At 40.7% G+C, this 17,907-nt stretch overlaps 1 protein-coding gene and 2 non-coding genes across 4 annotated transcripts in view; 1 reads left to right on the top strand and 2 right to left on the bottom strand.

Moving 5' to 3' along the window:
• The window catches only part of LOC134641000 (F-BAR and double SH3 domains protein 2-like), a 65,566-nt gene extending 48,745 nt beyond the window's left edge, over nt 1–16,821 (bottom strand). For both annotated transcript variants that reach the window (XM_063493155.1, XM_063493156.1), the window contains exons 1-2: nt 16,431–16,821; nt 12,184–12,281 (exon numbers count right to left, since the gene is read on the bottom strand). In XM_063493155.1, coding sequence (XP_063349225.1) covers nt 12,184–12,281; nt 16,431–16,451 — 119 coding nt within the window. In that variant the 5' untranslated portion in view covers nt 16,452–16,821. The remainder of the gene's footprint in view (nt 1–12,183; nt 12,282–16,430) is intronic.
• trnam-cau (transfer RNA methionine (anticodon CAU)) lies at nt 1,205–1,277 on the top strand. Its single transcript has one exon. It is a non-coding gene; the product is annotated as a tRNA-Met (tRNA).
• trnat-agu (transfer RNA threonine (anticodon AGU)) lies at nt 2,315–2,388 on the bottom strand. Its single transcript has one exon. It is a non-coding gene; the product is annotated as a tRNA-Thr (tRNA).
• Nucleotides 16,822–17,907: the final 1,086 nt, after the last annotated feature.

Genomic DNA, 17,907 nt, shown 5'->3' with positions numbered 1-17,907 from the left:
AAATAAATAACTTTAATTTTGATGTAAGCCACCTAAGAGAAAAGACTGCAGGCATTTTCCTCCTGCTCTGGGTTGCTAATGTGGATGGAGACTCTTTGGAAAAAAACACTAGTGTGGATAAGAGTTATTCTCACATGTTAATGAGGGTATTGTGTTTAGGTGTCAAGAATAACCTAATCATTAGCATTAACCTTTAGTTCATTCACATGCAGATATTCAGAGCTCTGTGGCCCATGCAGAAGCACACTTGATCACACTTGGGTAACTTGCTCAGGCTTTATTGGACAAGGACTTTTGCACAAATTATTCTTTGTGTGAAACAACAAATAGCAGATTGGCAGAAATATGAGCCTCAGTTAAAGTTGGGGGGTGGGGTGGGACGAGGGGGGCATGAAAACATGACACAATATAAACTACTACCAGAAATAATCTGTATCTGGAAGAAGACGTATACTGACTCCATTATAGGCATTACAAGCTGGTGCTCACACCCACTCAAGATACCTTCGGAGCAGCACTGCTGTAGCTCAATGTTAATTTAACATGGCTTTGAGAAATGAGCACCATTATACCCTAGTTTTGAAAACGCAATGGCTCGAGGCTTTTTGCTTTGTATCATCAGATAAAGCAGGGCAGGGTACATTCAGTCCCAGTATGTATCCCATGTTGACATTGCTGGAATAATTACAACCACACTTCTTATTATTGTACAATATATTTTAACTTCAAGTCACCAAACCAATGCTGTCTTAAATCCGATCAAGACAACAGACTGTTAACAGCTAAAGTAAATACCACCAGGAAAGAGGAACGGTGGAAGAAGACACAGAGGGGAAGACAACACTGTAAGAGTAGACAGCATAATTACCACCAATGGCCTGTATGATAATTACAGCCCAAACAAATAGGGTAGTGTTTCATGTCAAACCTTTCCCCAGGCATCATTTCTGTGTTAAAGCTGCTATATCCAGTCTGGTTTCCAAGCACAGGCTGCTTAGCAAATTTCTTTTAAATAAGAGACTGTAGTAAACCTGCACCACTGCCATTTATCACTGATCTGCTGCAAGAGGCTGGAGCATGTGTTTACTGTTTAACCCCGTCCCGTGCTTGTCCCTGAAATACGACACGCACACTCCCCCAAACAGGCCACATGTGGGTTTAGTGTCCGCTCTCTGAAAGGGACACACGCTTTTGCAGCACACAGGCCTCGTTGGCGCAGTAGGCAGCGCGTCAGTCTCATAATCTGAAGGTCGTGAGTTCGAGCCTCACACGGGGCACATGTTTTAAAATTGTCAACTAAGCAAATCAACGAAATAGCAAAGCACATGTGCTTTCAAGTGAAACATCAGACAGATTTCTTGCATTAGATGTTACAGAGGTCACAGAGGCATGCTCCTGCTAGTTGCTCAACAACCACGTTTGAATACCTTGACAAACTTGTTAATTATACCTTGAAAAATCTTTCCTGCCTTTAAGGCAAAGCACACTCAAGAAACCACAGTGCTTTCACTTCACTCATAAAAACAACTGTCTAAACTAAACTACAATCATTTCATGCTACATGTTAAAGAAGGAAAAAGTATAGTTCTCATAAATACAAATATAAAAAGAAGCACTGCTGGATTCATATCAAAGATGTCCTTTTTAAACAACAGGGCCACTCCTTAGAAGGCTGTCCTAATGGCCATGTTTTGGGCTCTAGGGCTTCTGTGATAATTAAATATATTAGTATATAATCTCAATTGATAGCCAAGTTTAACATAGGTGGAATTAATGGTATTCAGGGTGTTTGTATCACATTGCATAGGTCTATGGTTACACACATTGAGTGACATTCTTGCATGCTTCATGCATCAGCCTTAAGGCAATGGCTCAAATGTTCTGATGAAAAGGAATGGGAGAGTCATCATAGAGTAAAAAAATAAATACATTTTAAGAATCATCTATCAGTACCCATGAGATGTATGTGGACCTCATGCGTGTTCCTCTGTTTTTTCCATAGCAGGGGCTAAGCTTACGGGCAAACAACAGTACAAGCACAAACAAGTATAACTGGTTGTACTTTATCATGATGCATATGCGCTGCCACAACACTGCACTGCTGAAATTGTTGGTAAGGATGTGAGGAGTATCTGTGCTGACAATGAGTGCAGGATTTCCTTCTTTGACCAAAACAGACACAGTATCTGCTGGTGTCTTTAATTAAGTGTCTTAAATTGTCCAAGAGTGTGCAAGTGTCTTAAATTACTTGGTACTAAATAGCAAAGGAAAGGGAACAAATATTATTAAACAAGTGTAGCCGAGTTGGAACAAAAGGCACTGCTGGGATTCGAACCCAGGATCTCCTGTTTACTAGACAGGCACTTTAACCAACTAAGCCACAGCGCCTACACAAAAAGATAACAGGATATCAATTTCGCGAGGTAATCCATCCACAATACAAGGTTAGTCATTAATGTACTGCAAAAACATGGGAATAGAGCAGCTGCGAGAGAACTCAACATTAATGAATCAATGGTACGGAAGTGGAGGAAGCAAGAAGAATGAGTTGAGTAAAGTTTGACTTATCTGACTGTTTTGTTTCGCCTTTTAATCCGGTGCACCTTATATATGAAAACAGACCCGTTCATCGACAATGCAGTGCGCCTTGTGGTCCGAAAAAAAAAGGTAGAAGTTAAAGTAGAACCGCATTTTCTGATTGTGCAGTAACAGTGCGACAAGTGCACTAGAGGATTCGACTGGCGGGATTCAAACCAGAATCTCCCATTTACAAGAATTTAACTGAACCTGGCTCACTTTCAGCTGTTAAATAAGTTCATCTGCATGGAGCCTGCCCTGCAAAAGAGCAACTCAAGATAAAGCATTAGAAAATCAACTGCCTGTGTATGAACTAATCTCAAGATGCACAAGATTACTGCACTAGATGTTATGGTCCTGCTCCTGCAAGCTCTCCTGTAACTGCGTTGGAATGACCTAATCTCATACTGTGAAAAAAGCAGTTGGTATACCTTGTTGGTATAAGAGAATCATTGCTGTTTTTAAGGCAAAGAAGCTAGGTGCAGTTTTCAGCTTAAGAAAACCTTTACAATTTCTTGAAAAGAAATTGTAACTTTCAATAGCTCCAAATGGCTGTAATGTCTAGTTTCTGGATCTGTCACCTGAACATATCACAGCACATATGGAAACATGACTGCTGGCTCTATTCACACACAATCGATTTCAGCATACCTGTGTATCAGAAAGGCAACCCTGAAACATACAAGTCAGAAAGTACAAACACAGAAATGCTGACAAACACTCATCCTCGCTGGGATCTTTGGACATGTCTGGGCTTTTCATGCTGCCATGGTTACAATCCAGTGGAGCCAGCATATGTAAACATCGACACCCAATTATCAGCTTGAAATGTCATTCACACCCATTTTGCACATTCATGAGAAACTGTGTTCCTAAAATAGTGAAAATAAGCACAATAGGCATTTCAGAGTGAGGTCTAAAAAGTTATATAGATTTAAGTAGTTGTCTATTTGAAGATTATACTGTACTTCATGTTTGTGTCTATCTGCATTTGCCTTCTTCACCCCCTACATTTATTCAGCTAACAATTCACATCTATCCCTTGAAAACCTCTCCATACCTTCACTGCACCTCTATTTCGTGCCTCTCTCCCCTGCTCTGACCCTTTCTCTCTGGCTTGATGCACTCTGCTTCTTAACTACTTTTTCTCTACCCTGCTCCTTTTGTCCGCCCACCACGGGCGCGTGTGCGTAACTGAATGGTGTACAAGTCGAAAAGCCAGCATGTCAGCATCAGCTGTGTGTGAAGAAGAAAGGGAGGGAGAAAATGTGCAGGCTTGCAGATGAGTGTGTGTCCGACAGGAAATACTTAAGAGCCTGAGAGTGGACACAGTGGATGTGTGTGTTTGTATGTCTGTGCGTGAGTGCTGAGGGCAAGAGGAGCAAGAGGCTGAAAAGCAGAGAGGAAATGATCAAACATGAGAAAACAGCTGAGATCAATGGTTAACGGGACACAGACTGAGATCAGTGACAAAAGGATAAGCAACATGAGTCACAGAGTGAGACAGAGGCCGAGGAGACTGGCCATGTTTTCACACTGGTGATCGACATGAGGCATAATACAGCAGATTTGCAGCAGTCTTTCCTCTCCAAGACCAAGCTGGCATTCAGCTCGAAACATGTTTACTTCATCTCAGAAAAGATAACAGTTGATAAATTGAGATGAAATCTGAGTTCCCTTTACAATAAATTAATTCTACACAGGGTGTGTGCTAGTATTAAAGACAGCAGTACTCAGTATTAGAATAAAAACTCATCCCACCAGTTCTCTTCCCACACACACCTTTGCTATAACCCCACAAAACACTGACAGGCAAAAAGTAAATCTCTGATCATGTGTTTAAAGTTACTGTTATCTCTGTCCTCAAAGACTAAGACACTTTCTGTGACTGTGAAGGCAGCTGCTGCTCAATAAAGACAGATATTACTGTTTTTCTGAGTTTTATTAATATATTATGACCAGGTTAAAAAAATCACAGTGAAACTTTTACCATTACTCAATGATATATTGTTTTCTAAAGATATCATGGCAAAGCATTTGAGGCCGCACTGGGGTGTGAGTCGGTGGCCAAATAATTTCCAACATCAGCTGGAATGCTCTTTTATTATGACCTCGTATTGTTTGTGATATATAATTTTTTGTCTATGTCTTCAGATGAATCAACTTTATGAAGATGAACAGTCTCGTTAAAATGGGTGCATTTGACGTTGTGAAGTTACCTATGAAATCAGCGCATACTGCAGTTAATTTATTCCTTAGATGTGTTGAGGCAAGTTAAAACTAAAAAATCATTTCTCCCACTGTAGTTTTAATGCCACATTTTTACTGAATGACAAAAAGTATTTTAAGTCATTCATCTTTATATCCCATTTGTAATTTTTGTATTAGTAACTTAAATCTGTCAAACAATTGTTGTTTGGTTGAAAATGTTACAAATTGTTGGTTAAAATAAGTACTGGACTTTAGACTCACAGCTGCATGCTACAGATATCGCTGCTGGAAAGAGAAAGAGAGAGAATGTCAGCATATACGCAATATAAGACATAGATATAACTTCCAGGGTGGAAAAATAGAGTTAAAATCTTAATCTTCCACCCCATCTGAAGTGTGCCAAACAGCAAAAGCTGTGGCTGCAAAAAGACTTCTAATCCTATACAAGTACAGTGGAACCCTGACTTACAAATACCCCATTTAACGAAAAATTCAAGTTACGAAGGCACTTAACGGCAATATTTCTGCCCGTGTTACGGCAAAATGCCCCTGTAACGAAATCCGCTGGCTCTGATTGGCTGAGCCCAGAATGCCCAGAATGCCCACAATGCCTTCCGAATCATGTGACAACCTCTTGGCTTTTGTACTTGCGCTTCGCTGTTCCACTTGAACGACGTATTGTTGCTGCAGTTAGCAATTAGCCTATAGCCTATCGTTCACTCAAAAAGCGTGATAGGTGCTTCGACTTACGAAAATTTTCGACTTACGAAAGACCCTCGGGAACGAATTAATTTCGTAAGTCGGGGTTCCACTGTATATGAGAAAACAGCTTTTGGTCTTGACCTCTCTTAACATCTTTCCTGATGAGTTTATGCGCTCAGTCACTCGTTTTGGGTCCTTTTGGTCACACCATGTTACAAAATGGATCATTACCATTGGATGTAACCAGACACTATTTGGCTAACAACTTGTAAAGAAGGTTCTTGGATGTGATCTGAAACGTCTTCAAGCAACTTACAGATGTCCTGTTGCTTTTCTTTCCAAGCTCCTTAAATCACCATGAGGTAGATGACTGAAAATCTACACACCTTTCTTGACATTTAAATTGTCGCAACAACTGGACTGATGAAGGACTTTTATTGGCATTTTAATGTGAAAAGACTACTTGTTATTTAGTGTTCATTTTAGCCACTTTGCTTCAGCTGTACTTGATATCTAAGAACACTGTCAATGGTCCCAACAGGCCAACAAATGGCCAATCAACTTGCCCAAGAACTGACCCGGGACCATTGGTGAACCCTTTGTTTAGAGTTACTGTTCCTGATTTTTTTTTAATTAATTAAACATAATTGTTAAAGCTACTGCTCGTCAGTAAGAATGGATATTGATTCTAATATTGTTAGTGAGTGTACTAAGAGGTCAGATTTGGTTTATGATTGAAAGTGCAGCTGTAAACCAGAGGAATCTGAAAGCTCGTTGTTCATTTGCTCTGTCAAAATGTCTATTTACATTTTTCTATTACTCAGTGGTATTTCATATGCTCCCTTGCACTGACAGGTTACAAGTCTATTCAGCTCCATTCAGAGGCAATTTGATCCTCTCCCATTAATAATGCCCTTTGGAAAAGAGAGGGCCCTAGAGTAATTCACAGTTGCACTTTGATTTAATTCTAAAAATTCTAAAGTTTCAAAAAGTACAAAAGAACTACGACCTTAAAAGAAGAAGAATGAAAAAATAATAAAAAGAAGAAAATAAAGATAAAGAGTAGATATTCATAAAAAAATCTTCACCTACTTCAGGGGTAGAGAAAAAAAAACCCTGAACAATTCAAAATGCCAGAAACACTTACACGAATGAAGGCCACAAGTTGAAAGACATAGGTCTACAACAGAGATGGAATGGATTATATTTAGCTGCTGAGAACTTTATTGTTCATCGGGTTATTTTTCCAAAGGACAAAATATTGCAAATCTTAGAAAAGCCTCTGCATCTCCACCACAGCACAAATGGTTGCTTTAGCTGCTTAGGCTGTGACACTGAACTTTATTATATTATTACATAAAAACATAATGGTAAGGTTGAGCCACTGTTGCAGGATCACCTTATTTTAATACAGAAAAAAACCTTGCAACCAATATTTTGTCATTTCAACCCCAAGTATTATGCAGGGTCCTCTTATGATTCAGTCTGCAGTGTTAATTTGTCGAGTACAGACGTACCTACACCTAATTACATTATCAGGGTGTGAATCAGCCTTGCATTCATTTGTGTGTGAGTCGGGGGTTTTTTGTTTTTTAATCCAACAAGGCCTTGATATTCTGTTCCCCATCTTCCTTCATTATGGAGGCTGCAATGAAAAGCATTAATGAGAACTCTTGGTGGCACTTTTGGGTTCAAATCAGACAGTTTCATCTAGCTACTCAGCAAGGAGAGCCATTAGGTTTTAATGATATTTGCAGATAATTCCTAGGATTTGGTCAATTAATTTGCATGAAACACAAATTTCATTTATCCCAGTGAATCATGCAAAGGACAGACATGGGGGGTAAATCACATCCAGTCCAGCAATCTAGTCCGAGCATCAGCTTCCAGGCTGCTATTTTTATCATTTATTTTATCATTAATGTTGCAACATCTCCACAATTAATACTGCTCTTTATAGAGTCTCCACAGGGCACTCTGTCTGCACCATTCTGCATTTATTCTAAACAACATCACAGCCTGTTGAAGAGTTACCTGACAGCAAAATGAAGCTGCACAGTGAAGTACATATAGCACATTGTTCACTGATCTAAACTAACAGACAATAGCTAATGCGTGAACAAATGATTATGAGCACAGCACACTGTATGAGAGTATTTCTATGGTCAGCGCAGGATGATGCGTTTGTAGCTATTAAGGCAGACATAAGGGTATAGGGGATTTAGCTGGATTGAGGACACCAAGTTGACTCCCTGAATCCACCAACTCGTCATCATTTTCTCCTCTCTCCCGTTCTCTTATCCTTCCTAAGACTAGACTAGCTGAAATGCACTCCCAGAGGATGAAATACACGGTCCTTTCTCTTTCATCTTTCCTCCATTTTTTCCCGTTATCATTCCTCTCATACCTTGTACAGCTGACACACAGACAGGAGACACAGTAGATATAAACTTGTATATGCGTGTGCGTGTGTGTGTGACTGAGCGCTTTGATTAAAGCCAGTCTGTGGATTAATTAGGGTAAATAACCTCAGAGCTGCTTTTGGGATTTAAGTGTTAAAATCTAATGTGTGCTTCATACTAGAAATGTGTCTGTCAACCATGAATGTTTTTGTCATTGCTCTCCTGTAGGGTCCATCTATTAAAAATACTGTATTTGGAAACTATTTAGTCATAACTAGTCATGGTGACACCATCTCAGGAAAGGACTAGCTGAATCAGAGTCAGTTTCCAGAGGTCACGCATGCACTTTTACAAGGACAGCACAAAGCATGTTCGTCAATTGATTAGCTTTCTACTGTAGTCTAGTGACTGTTTGCAAGCATCAACTGTAGATATTAAGTCTGCATTCTGACCCAGTGTGGATATGGGGGATGTTCCTACCTGCTTCTTCCCTTAGGAATCACTCAAGATCTTTGAGTGCATCCCAAGGATTGCTCTGAGTGTGGGATGTCCTGCCACCGCCCAAAAAAAGAATCTGTAGTCCTGAAAGCTGCAAACAGCTGTATTTGATTTGTTTTTTTAAAGTAAAAAATAGAGCTAAGCAGAAAATAATAACTGCAGAAATTATATCGAGAACGTATTTAGCAAATGTGTTGACAGTTATAATACTGATCTATTAATTGGAGAAACAGATGTCTAAAGTATGAAACTGCACTGACTTTTTTCGTGTCATTGTTAGGTGGTTGCTAGGCAACATAAAAGCATCACAAAACATCATGAAAAAGTTTTGTGACTTTAAATGAGAAGTTACTGTTGTGATATTAAAATGGCACTCCTTTTACAAGGTGTTATAGGTGTGCATAAACTCACTGGCTAGGCAACACGATGATCTCATAACACCTGATATAAGAACCATCAGGGGCCTGTACGAGTACACCACAACTCGTGATCATCTAGGAGGAGTTTCCAGGAAAACAAACAGAGTGAGACTTTGTTTATTATAGTACAATGGTTGGCGTGTTAGAGTTGGGCATCGCAAACAACCCTTTAGCGGTCACCACAACTAGCACAAAAGCCCAGTGCGATGGTCCTCCCTGCACCCACTTGACATGCTGACATCAGAATGAACTCTTGTCTCTCAAATACACACAATTAGGGAGAAATATTATTAATCTTAGATAAAGAATCAAATAAATGAAAAGGAAAAACTAGCATGTGAAAATCAGTCAATGGTTCATAGCTACAACCAAAGAAAAGATGTCAGATTTAAGCAACAACAGAAAAGCACATTTGCCTTGAAATACAGTCTAACTGAGGGTCTGTTCTGCTAGATCATTTGCTAAAAGCACATTTATTGTCACACGGATGTGTGTTAATATAGGCTGAAGAATATCTTTGGTAATATGCATATGTAATAATATGTTAATGAGCCATGTGCCCAGCGTTGCTTATGCTGATGAGCCATATGGAGCTTTGCCTGGAAGCCTGGTGAGAGCTGTAATGTTTACAGATCTCTCAGGTAAAACGTGAACAGGAAAAAAGATTATAACACTATTCTCTGTTACAGTGATGCTTAAAGGCTGGGTCATTGCTTAAAGAAACAGTGGAGATTAATGAAACCATGTTGATGAGATTGAAAGCAAGTCAAAGAGGTTAAAGAGTCAAAAAGGATAAGCACAGATGTTATTCTCTGGTTTTCTAAGGCTTCATAGGATGAGACTGTTCATACACTTTCTTGAAATGCAACAAAACACCTCAATTAAAATTTCGTAAAGTTAAGGAAAAGAAGCTGTTTTTAATTTATTGCATTAAGTCTTTTTCTTTTTTCTCTATTAACTAGTATTAACTAGTGCAGCAGTCTCAAACTGCAGCTCCAGAGAGACACGCAGCTCCTTTTTCCATTTGTATAAATGTGCTGCCTATATAGTCCTTTTTATGCTTAAATAACCTGCATCATAGCTTACTTTGCTGAACCTTAGGATGGATATATACACATAAACGGTCCATGGAGGAACCTATTTGCATTTACCACCAACACTGCTGGCTTACTGGTACTACTTAATCTGCAACTGGACTTTAGACAAAATAAAATTGAACCAGATCTATTTTTTTAATATCTTTAAAGCTATTAGGCTTTGGATGTTACAGTTCTTTTCAAAGTAGGCTACTTTTAATTTAATCTGCACAGGAACACAGTGGCCTGCAAAGCTTCATAACTACTCTTTGCAAAGTAAATACAAAAAGATATACTCTTCCTCTGCTTCACAACTAATCCTTTTTCTTTGTAATAAAAAACTGATTTAAAAAAGTAAACAATTTAAACAAACTTCATTCCAGAGTTTTGTAACAAAAACATGATATTGTAACAAAAATGCAACTGCAGCCCACTAAAAAGCCATTACTTGTGTTAAAGGATTAATTATTTACACCCTATTAGTAATGTTGACAGGCTAATTCATATTTAATAGGCTGTGTTACCTTCATTGTAAGGCTCAAATACGTTTTGCAGCCCCACCACAAATTTTCAGATTAAAAATTGCTTGAAAATGTCTCTTTTGATAGTAAAGGATGCCAACTCTTCAATTACAGGATAGCATTTGGACCCAGACCCCATACTAGGTAATATTAGCCACCCTGCATATGTTATTCCTAACTTTTTTGTTCATTTACAGGCTGTATGGAGTTGTTTGTCTAAATGCTTCATTAAGGTACTTGGATGTATTTATTTTATTTTTCAAATGAGTTTATATTAAGTTTTTGTTAATTTACTCAACAAGAGGTGGTGTGCGTGCAGTGTCGTCATCCAACGTGAAACAAACAATATCAGACAGAACATGTCAGCTCTAATGGTTGGTTTCAACCCAGCAGGTGCAAAAGCATAACAGAAATAAACAATTTCCGCTTTCACATAAACTATTTCTTGAAAAACATTTTCTCTATAGAGCGATTCAGTCCTGTCAGAAGACAACTCGCAATTTAGCCAACTGCTGTCCTTTCAGCACCTGTGGTACTAGGCTGCTAGTTCGGACAAACATAATGGGAGCTGAAGTCGGTTGACGAAATGGATATGTTCATCACACTGTGCTGCTGGTGTGAAATTCAGATAGCCCTTCTGCTCTTTTATAATAATCTTTCAAAATCGGCTAAAGCCAAAAGACTGGGACCACAGTGGTTTGCTCAAGGACACATCAACTAAGCAGATGCATGTGGCTGCAGGGGCTTAAGCCCAGGACTCCCAATCGCAAGCCAATTTCCCTAATCACTACACCACCCCACTGCTCCTGATTTTGCCACCATGAGAATGTGTCATCAAAAATAATTACAAAACATTAAAGGCTAGAGCAACATGGAGAGAAAACACTGCAGGCAGCGTCTTTCAGTGACGAGGATGACAAAGCCAATTTGGGAACCTTTTACCCAGTGGCACATACCTTCATCCCTCACCGACTGAAAGAACTAACACATCGTGGTTGCATATGCTTAACTGGCTCTCCCACGCTCCCACAAGTGAGACCAGAGCCTTGTTCGCTTTCCAAAACCCAGCAGCAACAAGCCAATCTGTTCTCAAACAGCTGGAGATGCCCCCAAGAGTGAAAGAGGGAGAAAAAAGGGAGGAAAGAGGGGGGGAGGGAGGTCTCAGAGAGAAAACAGGCAGAGAAAGTGTGAAAATGAGAAACAGAGCAAAAGACCGGGATGGGAGCATAGACGCAGAGAGTATGAGAGTTCACTGTCATAAATAATCAATGCTTAGTCAACACAGAAAACGAGAGCACGTGAAGGTGCCAGGGCTTCCTCCTATTCCCTAATCCAAAAAGGGAAAACTGCCAGCTCACATATGTCACGAGTAAACAGAGCTGAGCTAAGTTGAGGAGGATATATGGAGACAGACAAAATGATAATCGGAGGAAAAGCGAAAGAGAGAAATTAAAGTGAGGGAAGAGACTGCAGAGAGTTAAATTTGGAAAAGGTGAAAGTGAGAAAGAAAAAAGAAAGAAAGAAACACTTGGAAAGCAGGAAAGCGGGCTGCAGGAAATTCCTTTGTCATCCTCCTGACCCTCTGCGCTTGTCAAAAAACTGGAATATGACAGTCCACGTCCTCTTTTTCTTCTCCCTCACTCCTTTTTCCTTTTCTCCGGCTGTGTCCGTGTGAGCGTGCTGTGCAGCGACGACTAGATTTCAAGTCATCTGCCATTTGTTAAGCGCACTTGCTTGGTGCTACAGACAACTATGTGACTCGGAAACGTGTTCATACCTCATGTCTTCAAGCAGGTCACATTCGGTCTGGTGTTTAAAGTGCAGTCTTGTCATCTGCTCTGTGTGAGTGTTTTTCAGCTCCTGTGTCACTTTGACCTGGATGAAACAAAAAGACATGTTATTAAATGTGTTATTTATTCATCCATCAGCTCCACAGGCATGTTATTGATCTCTAGGAAGCCCAACTTTCAACAAATCATCAGTCCTCCACATATCAATATATTAAAACAGTAACTACATATTAATCTAGATGTGATTTTGGCCAATGCAGAGGACATAAATGGCCGTCTTTTCCTGGTTGTAAAAGGGTTCATTGAATGACGAAAGCTTCTACCTGGCTGTAAGTTATAAATGCACGTTAACAATAAATGATCCATATCAATCCATAATATTTCCATCTCATCGCCCCTTCGTTAGATTAAATGCTGCATGAAATTACCAAAAGTCACAGACTGAATACAGTAACATCTTTTAACATGAGCGCATTTCATTTTGTGTTTATCAGATAATCTGCTGATCTATTAAACTGTTTAAAGAAAGAAAGATTTGCTTTTAAAAATTTGTGATATTTTAACATAACTTGTTTCAATCAAAAAAATAAGAACTATTTGGACAACTGGACAAATATGCCCTCACCAGCCGCCTCATTGGGTAAACCTGGTCAGTTGCTTGTTACTGCAAATATCTAGTCGATCACATATCAGCAACTCAGTGCATTTAGACAAGCATACATGGTCAAGACGACCTGCTGAAGTTCAAACCAAGCACCAGAATGGGGAATAAAGATCCTTTTGGTGCTGGACGGGTTAGTCTAAGTGTTTCAGAAACTGCTGACCTGCTGGGATTTTCCCACACAACCCTCTCTATGGTTTACAGAGAACAGTCTGCCTTGTTGATGGCAGAGGTCAGAGGAGAATGACCAGACGGCTTCCAGCTGTAACTCAAATAACCGCTCGTTAAAACCAAGGTCTGCAGAAGAGCATCTGTGAACAAGCAACAACCTTGACCACAGCAGGTGCCACTCCTGTCAGCTATGAACAGAAAACTGGGGATACATTTTGCACAGGCTCACCAAAGTTCGACAACAGAAGGTTGGAAAAACTGTTGCCTCACAAACAACATGAAAGCGTATATCCATCTTGCCTTGTATAAGGAGTTCAGGCTGGTGGTCTAACGGTGTGGAGGATATTTTCTTTGCACATTTTCGGCCCCTTAGTACAAAATGAGAATTGTTTAAAGAAGCACGGCAAACCTGAGTACTGTTGCTGACCAAGTCCATCCCTTTCCGACCAGTGTACCAATCGTCTAATAGCTGTTTCAAGTAGGCTAACACACCATGTCACAAAGCTCAAATCATCTCAATCTGCCTTCTTGAACATAACAATGAGTTCACTGTACTCAAATGCCGTCCATAGTCGCCAGATTCAATCCAATAGAGAACCTTTGGGATGTGGTGGATGTGCAGCTGACAAATCTGCAGCAACTGTGTGACACTGTCATGTCATGTGGACCAAAATGTCTGAGGAATGTTTCCAGCACCTTGTTGAATCTAAGCCATGAAGACTTCATTAGCCAAAAATAAAAATGAATGACACTGATTTCAAAATGACGTATACTGAAAAACACTATATTCTCTAGCTGCCCATCAGCTCTCCTCCTCTAAAGTCACCTGAAAGTAGCGCATACATATACTGTATACACTCCCACTCATGACCCATCAATGTAAAAGTCGGCGTCAGGGTTTTGTGAGACCTTCAGTGAGGCAGGTATGGGGATTTTTTGCAGTTAGAGGTGACTGAGGATACTCTTAACATCCTCCATAACTGCAGTGTTTAGTAAAGATGCTGTGTGCATCAAATTCAGTGTAGTGACCAGGCTCCTTCACACATCTTATGCTAAAACAGACACAAACACACAGACACACAGACACAAACACACACATCTCCTGCCAACAGAGTCGCTGTGAAGGTCATTGTGCATTGTCGGGTGAATTCCATCGGCTATTCACCAGAGTAACAGTGGGCAAATTCACGACTGTTCTAGACAAAACAATCAACAACATACCACACACACTACACTGGCACACACACCAACACACAAACACAGCACAGCTCCTTTCTTTCATGTGCTGTGCCTTTGAAGATAAGGAGGGAGTGGTTCATTACATTATCAGGGCAAAATTTCTTCACTTGATTTCACCTTCTATCACTCAGTGGCAACCCCAGAGGATGGCGAGAGGAGGGGAATGGTGACAGAGAGATAGAGAGATGGGGCGGGGGTTACAAAAGGAAAAAGAAAATGTCAAATAAGGGCAAATGTGAAAATTATGAATAACAAAAATGGAAAGAGGAAGAGATATGGCGTAAACATCCCCGGCTGTGAGATAACAATATCAAGAGGAGTTTAAAAATTCTTCGTCTTTTGGCTGCATCCTCCTCCACTACAACCATTAACCTTCTTGGTGGTCTTCCTATTTCCTTCTGCCTTAAAATAAGGCAGAAGATAAAAGGGGAGGGTTGTGTCAGGAAGGGCATCCGGTATAGGATCTCCGCCAAATCAAACATACCTTCAAGCACATGTGAGGATGTCAGATTCACCCCAGTTAATGAAGCATGTATACCAATACACATATACTCCCTCCCAGTCTGATATGTATCCAGTCTAAAGATGCAAAGATGCTTTCACTGATTAAACTTAAGATTCAATGCCATCCGTTGATGCAGTTAATGTCCATTTAAAGAGTTCAAGTTCACCCCAAAATCAAGCATCTGCAAAACACTTGTGTAGCCTGAAATTTCACAAGCTTGGCTAAATTTGCCCAGTTCTAACCAATTCTTTAAATCCACAAAACAGAGACACTTCCTCAGCGTCCACACCCACTCTCGAACCTATGGATTTAAAGCTAGATAGGCAAACACTGCATTGCCTTTGTCAGGCCTCTTTAATTTAAGCCACATAAGGCGAATAAAAGAGAGCCGAAATGACTCCATGTTTGTTAGCAGATGTGCTGAGACACAGACAGAACACTTAAGGGGCTGTATGTGCTGCACTGGGAGAGAAATTATTAGTATCCAACAGTCTAGCAGAGATGCTGTGGGCTGAGTCCACATTGAGGGTAGCGGCGCTATTGCCAGTGGGTAACTCATGAGTATTTTTTATTTATTTATTTGTAAATTGTGCTTTTATTCAGGAAAATTTTTAACAGGAGGTTCAGGAAAGCGGTGTGTACAGCCTCAGTCAGGAGAAGACCTGCACAAGTGTGTGGTTTAAAGGCATGATATGGCATGTCCGAGGCCACAGTATGTATGTGTGTGTGTGTGTGTGTGTGTGTGTGTGTGTGTGTGTGTGTGTGTGTGTAAACGCAGGGTGTAAGTGGCACAGAGGGAATACGTGGTAATTAAGAGAAATCTGATGCGGAGCTTCACAGTGGGGAAATTGGCTCTTGTGCATCTATTTCAGGAGGACACACACACAGAGAGAGACAGAAAGCAGTGGACCAGAAACTTCATCACACCCTCATGTGTATACACACATACACGCACACACACGCTACACAGCACGCTTTAGGCGTCCTTTCTCAGCCCATACAGAATCAGTAAGTCAGCGTGGCTCTAGCTGCACGCCTTTCTCGGTATGCTCGGCTTTTTGTGAGCTCTGCCTTCGGTGACCCCTGCACGGACTGATGAAGGTCTTTCTCTGAGACATCATCACAAACGACGAAATCTTTTGTTGTGCTGTCTGGGGCAGGAGAATGGAGTGGAGTAGAGTAGAGTGGAGTGGGGGGGTTGCGGGTTGTTGTCATATTTCCACAGCGTCCACATTTTAACAAAAACAACCACCTCACTGGCCACAACGCTAAAAGCACTGCTCATATTTGAAGTTATTCCTATTCCTGCTGCACGTCTCTCCCCCTGAATCCCGTTTACTCGTGCTTTGTGCCTCACGGTAGCCCACCTAGCGCTTTCTAGCTAACGTTATTTGACGTGTGAGGGTCACGCTGCTGCAGCGGCTGGACAGATGCACATTAATAACGTTCACAACCCAGCTAGCCGTCCTTGCTAATGTTGGCTAGCGAGGGTCTTTCCGACCTCCCCTTTAATTTAGCCTTTATTTATTTATTTTTTTGTATTTATTTATTTATTTTTACCGGAAGCTTTTTGTCGTGGCTGTCCAACCGTGAGCTTACAACACTGTTATCTGCCTGTCATTGTCTGCACAGCCCTACTAAAAACATAACGGACTCACCTTCCTCGGCGGCGGCTGCATGTTGAAGTATTGACATGAATGGTATTTCCCTTGTGAGATGTATTGTAATTCCGAGAGGATATCCAAATCAGTGTGTGGCACTAATATTTCTATGTTTTTCCCCCTCTTGCTTCCTGAAACAAACACCAACAAAAAGAAAGAAAAAAAGCCTCCCCTCCGAACCACAGGGAGGAAAGACGGGACTTAAATTTGTACTCCGGCGGCCATGACTGATGATAAATGGCTAGTTTATATGCAGAGCAGAAACTGGAGCTACGAGGAGAGACCGGACACGCTTGTGTCGGCTGCTGCCACTACGACAGGACTGGTGTGTTACTGTACTCTTGTGAGCAGGAGAGGGGGAGGCAAACAGGCGGAGAAGAAAAAGCAGAGGGAAGGGATGAGGAAGATATTAACGGGGAACCCCATCAGCAACTCAGCTCAAGGGCTCCACCGTGCGGGGAAGAGCGGGACAGCGCCCCGTGCCTCAATGAAAAACGGCCTTCAGGACGGGAAGAGATAATCTTTTTGTTTGCTCGTTCTCGCTCTGTGCTGGCGGTAAAATATAAGTAAAGATGTTTTAAAGCATATAAGTGGGACAAAAAGATTTTTAAATGTTTTATTTATTTATTCATTGTTTTTTTTACAGCCGCTCCAGCTTGCTCATAGGGGGAAGCGCAGGAGGCAGAGTCCCGCAGACCTGCATAGCAACAAGAAACCGCATTCAATCAATGGTGGAGCAGGAATAAAAACGGGATTTTGTTTTAAATAAATAAATAGAGAAATTACATATACAAGTTATTTAAAAACATTTTTGCATATGACCTATTATTTCTTAGATAGGGAGTCCAAAAAAGCGTCTAATCCACACGATTACTCACTATTATTATGTAGATTATGGCGCACGTCAAAAAAATCTATAGAAAATCAGGGGGCAGACAGGGTCTAAAATAGGGTCACTGGGTTCATTGCTCCTGGGAAAAGGTGATAAAAGTCTTGTCAAGGGTTGGCATCAGCTGCAGCTGGTACCACAGCACCCGCAAGTATGAATGCATGCATGCATGCAGCCCGTAGCCTATATGCTTTTATTAGGCGTCATTGCACGTGGTTAAAAATCGGCCAAATGCAGGAATCTGCTGCATTTCTGGGTCTTCCGTTATAACATAGTTTATATCTCGGGTCATGGACCGCTTTTCATACAGAACAAGACGTCATTTTAAGATCGTGGGGAACTTTTTTTCCACCATTTTTAATCAATTAATTCAGAAAATAATTTCAGGTTGTAAAAGGTTGTAAGTAGTTGGACACAAATTTGAATCACTTCTTCCAGCCAGCTGTGTTAGCTTTATTTTTCAGGGTGGCCTCTGCAACATGAGACTGGAAATCACCCAAACATCTTCACCATGAAGCAATATTGCATGTCACTCTGCTCACACCCCTGTCAAACTGTGTAGTTGTCCAGCTTTTGGGAAAGTAA

Source organism: Pelmatolapia mariae, linkage group LG14 (assembly GCF_036321145.2).
Source record: "Pelmatolapia mariae isolate MD_Pm_ZW linkage group LG14, Pm_UMD_F_2, whole genome shotgun sequence".
Taxonomy (NCBI): Eukaryota; Metazoa; Chordata; class Actinopteri; order Cichliformes; family Cichlidae; genus Pelmatolapia; species Pelmatolapia mariae.
This window is presented reverse-complemented; position numbering and strand designations above follow the sequence as displayed.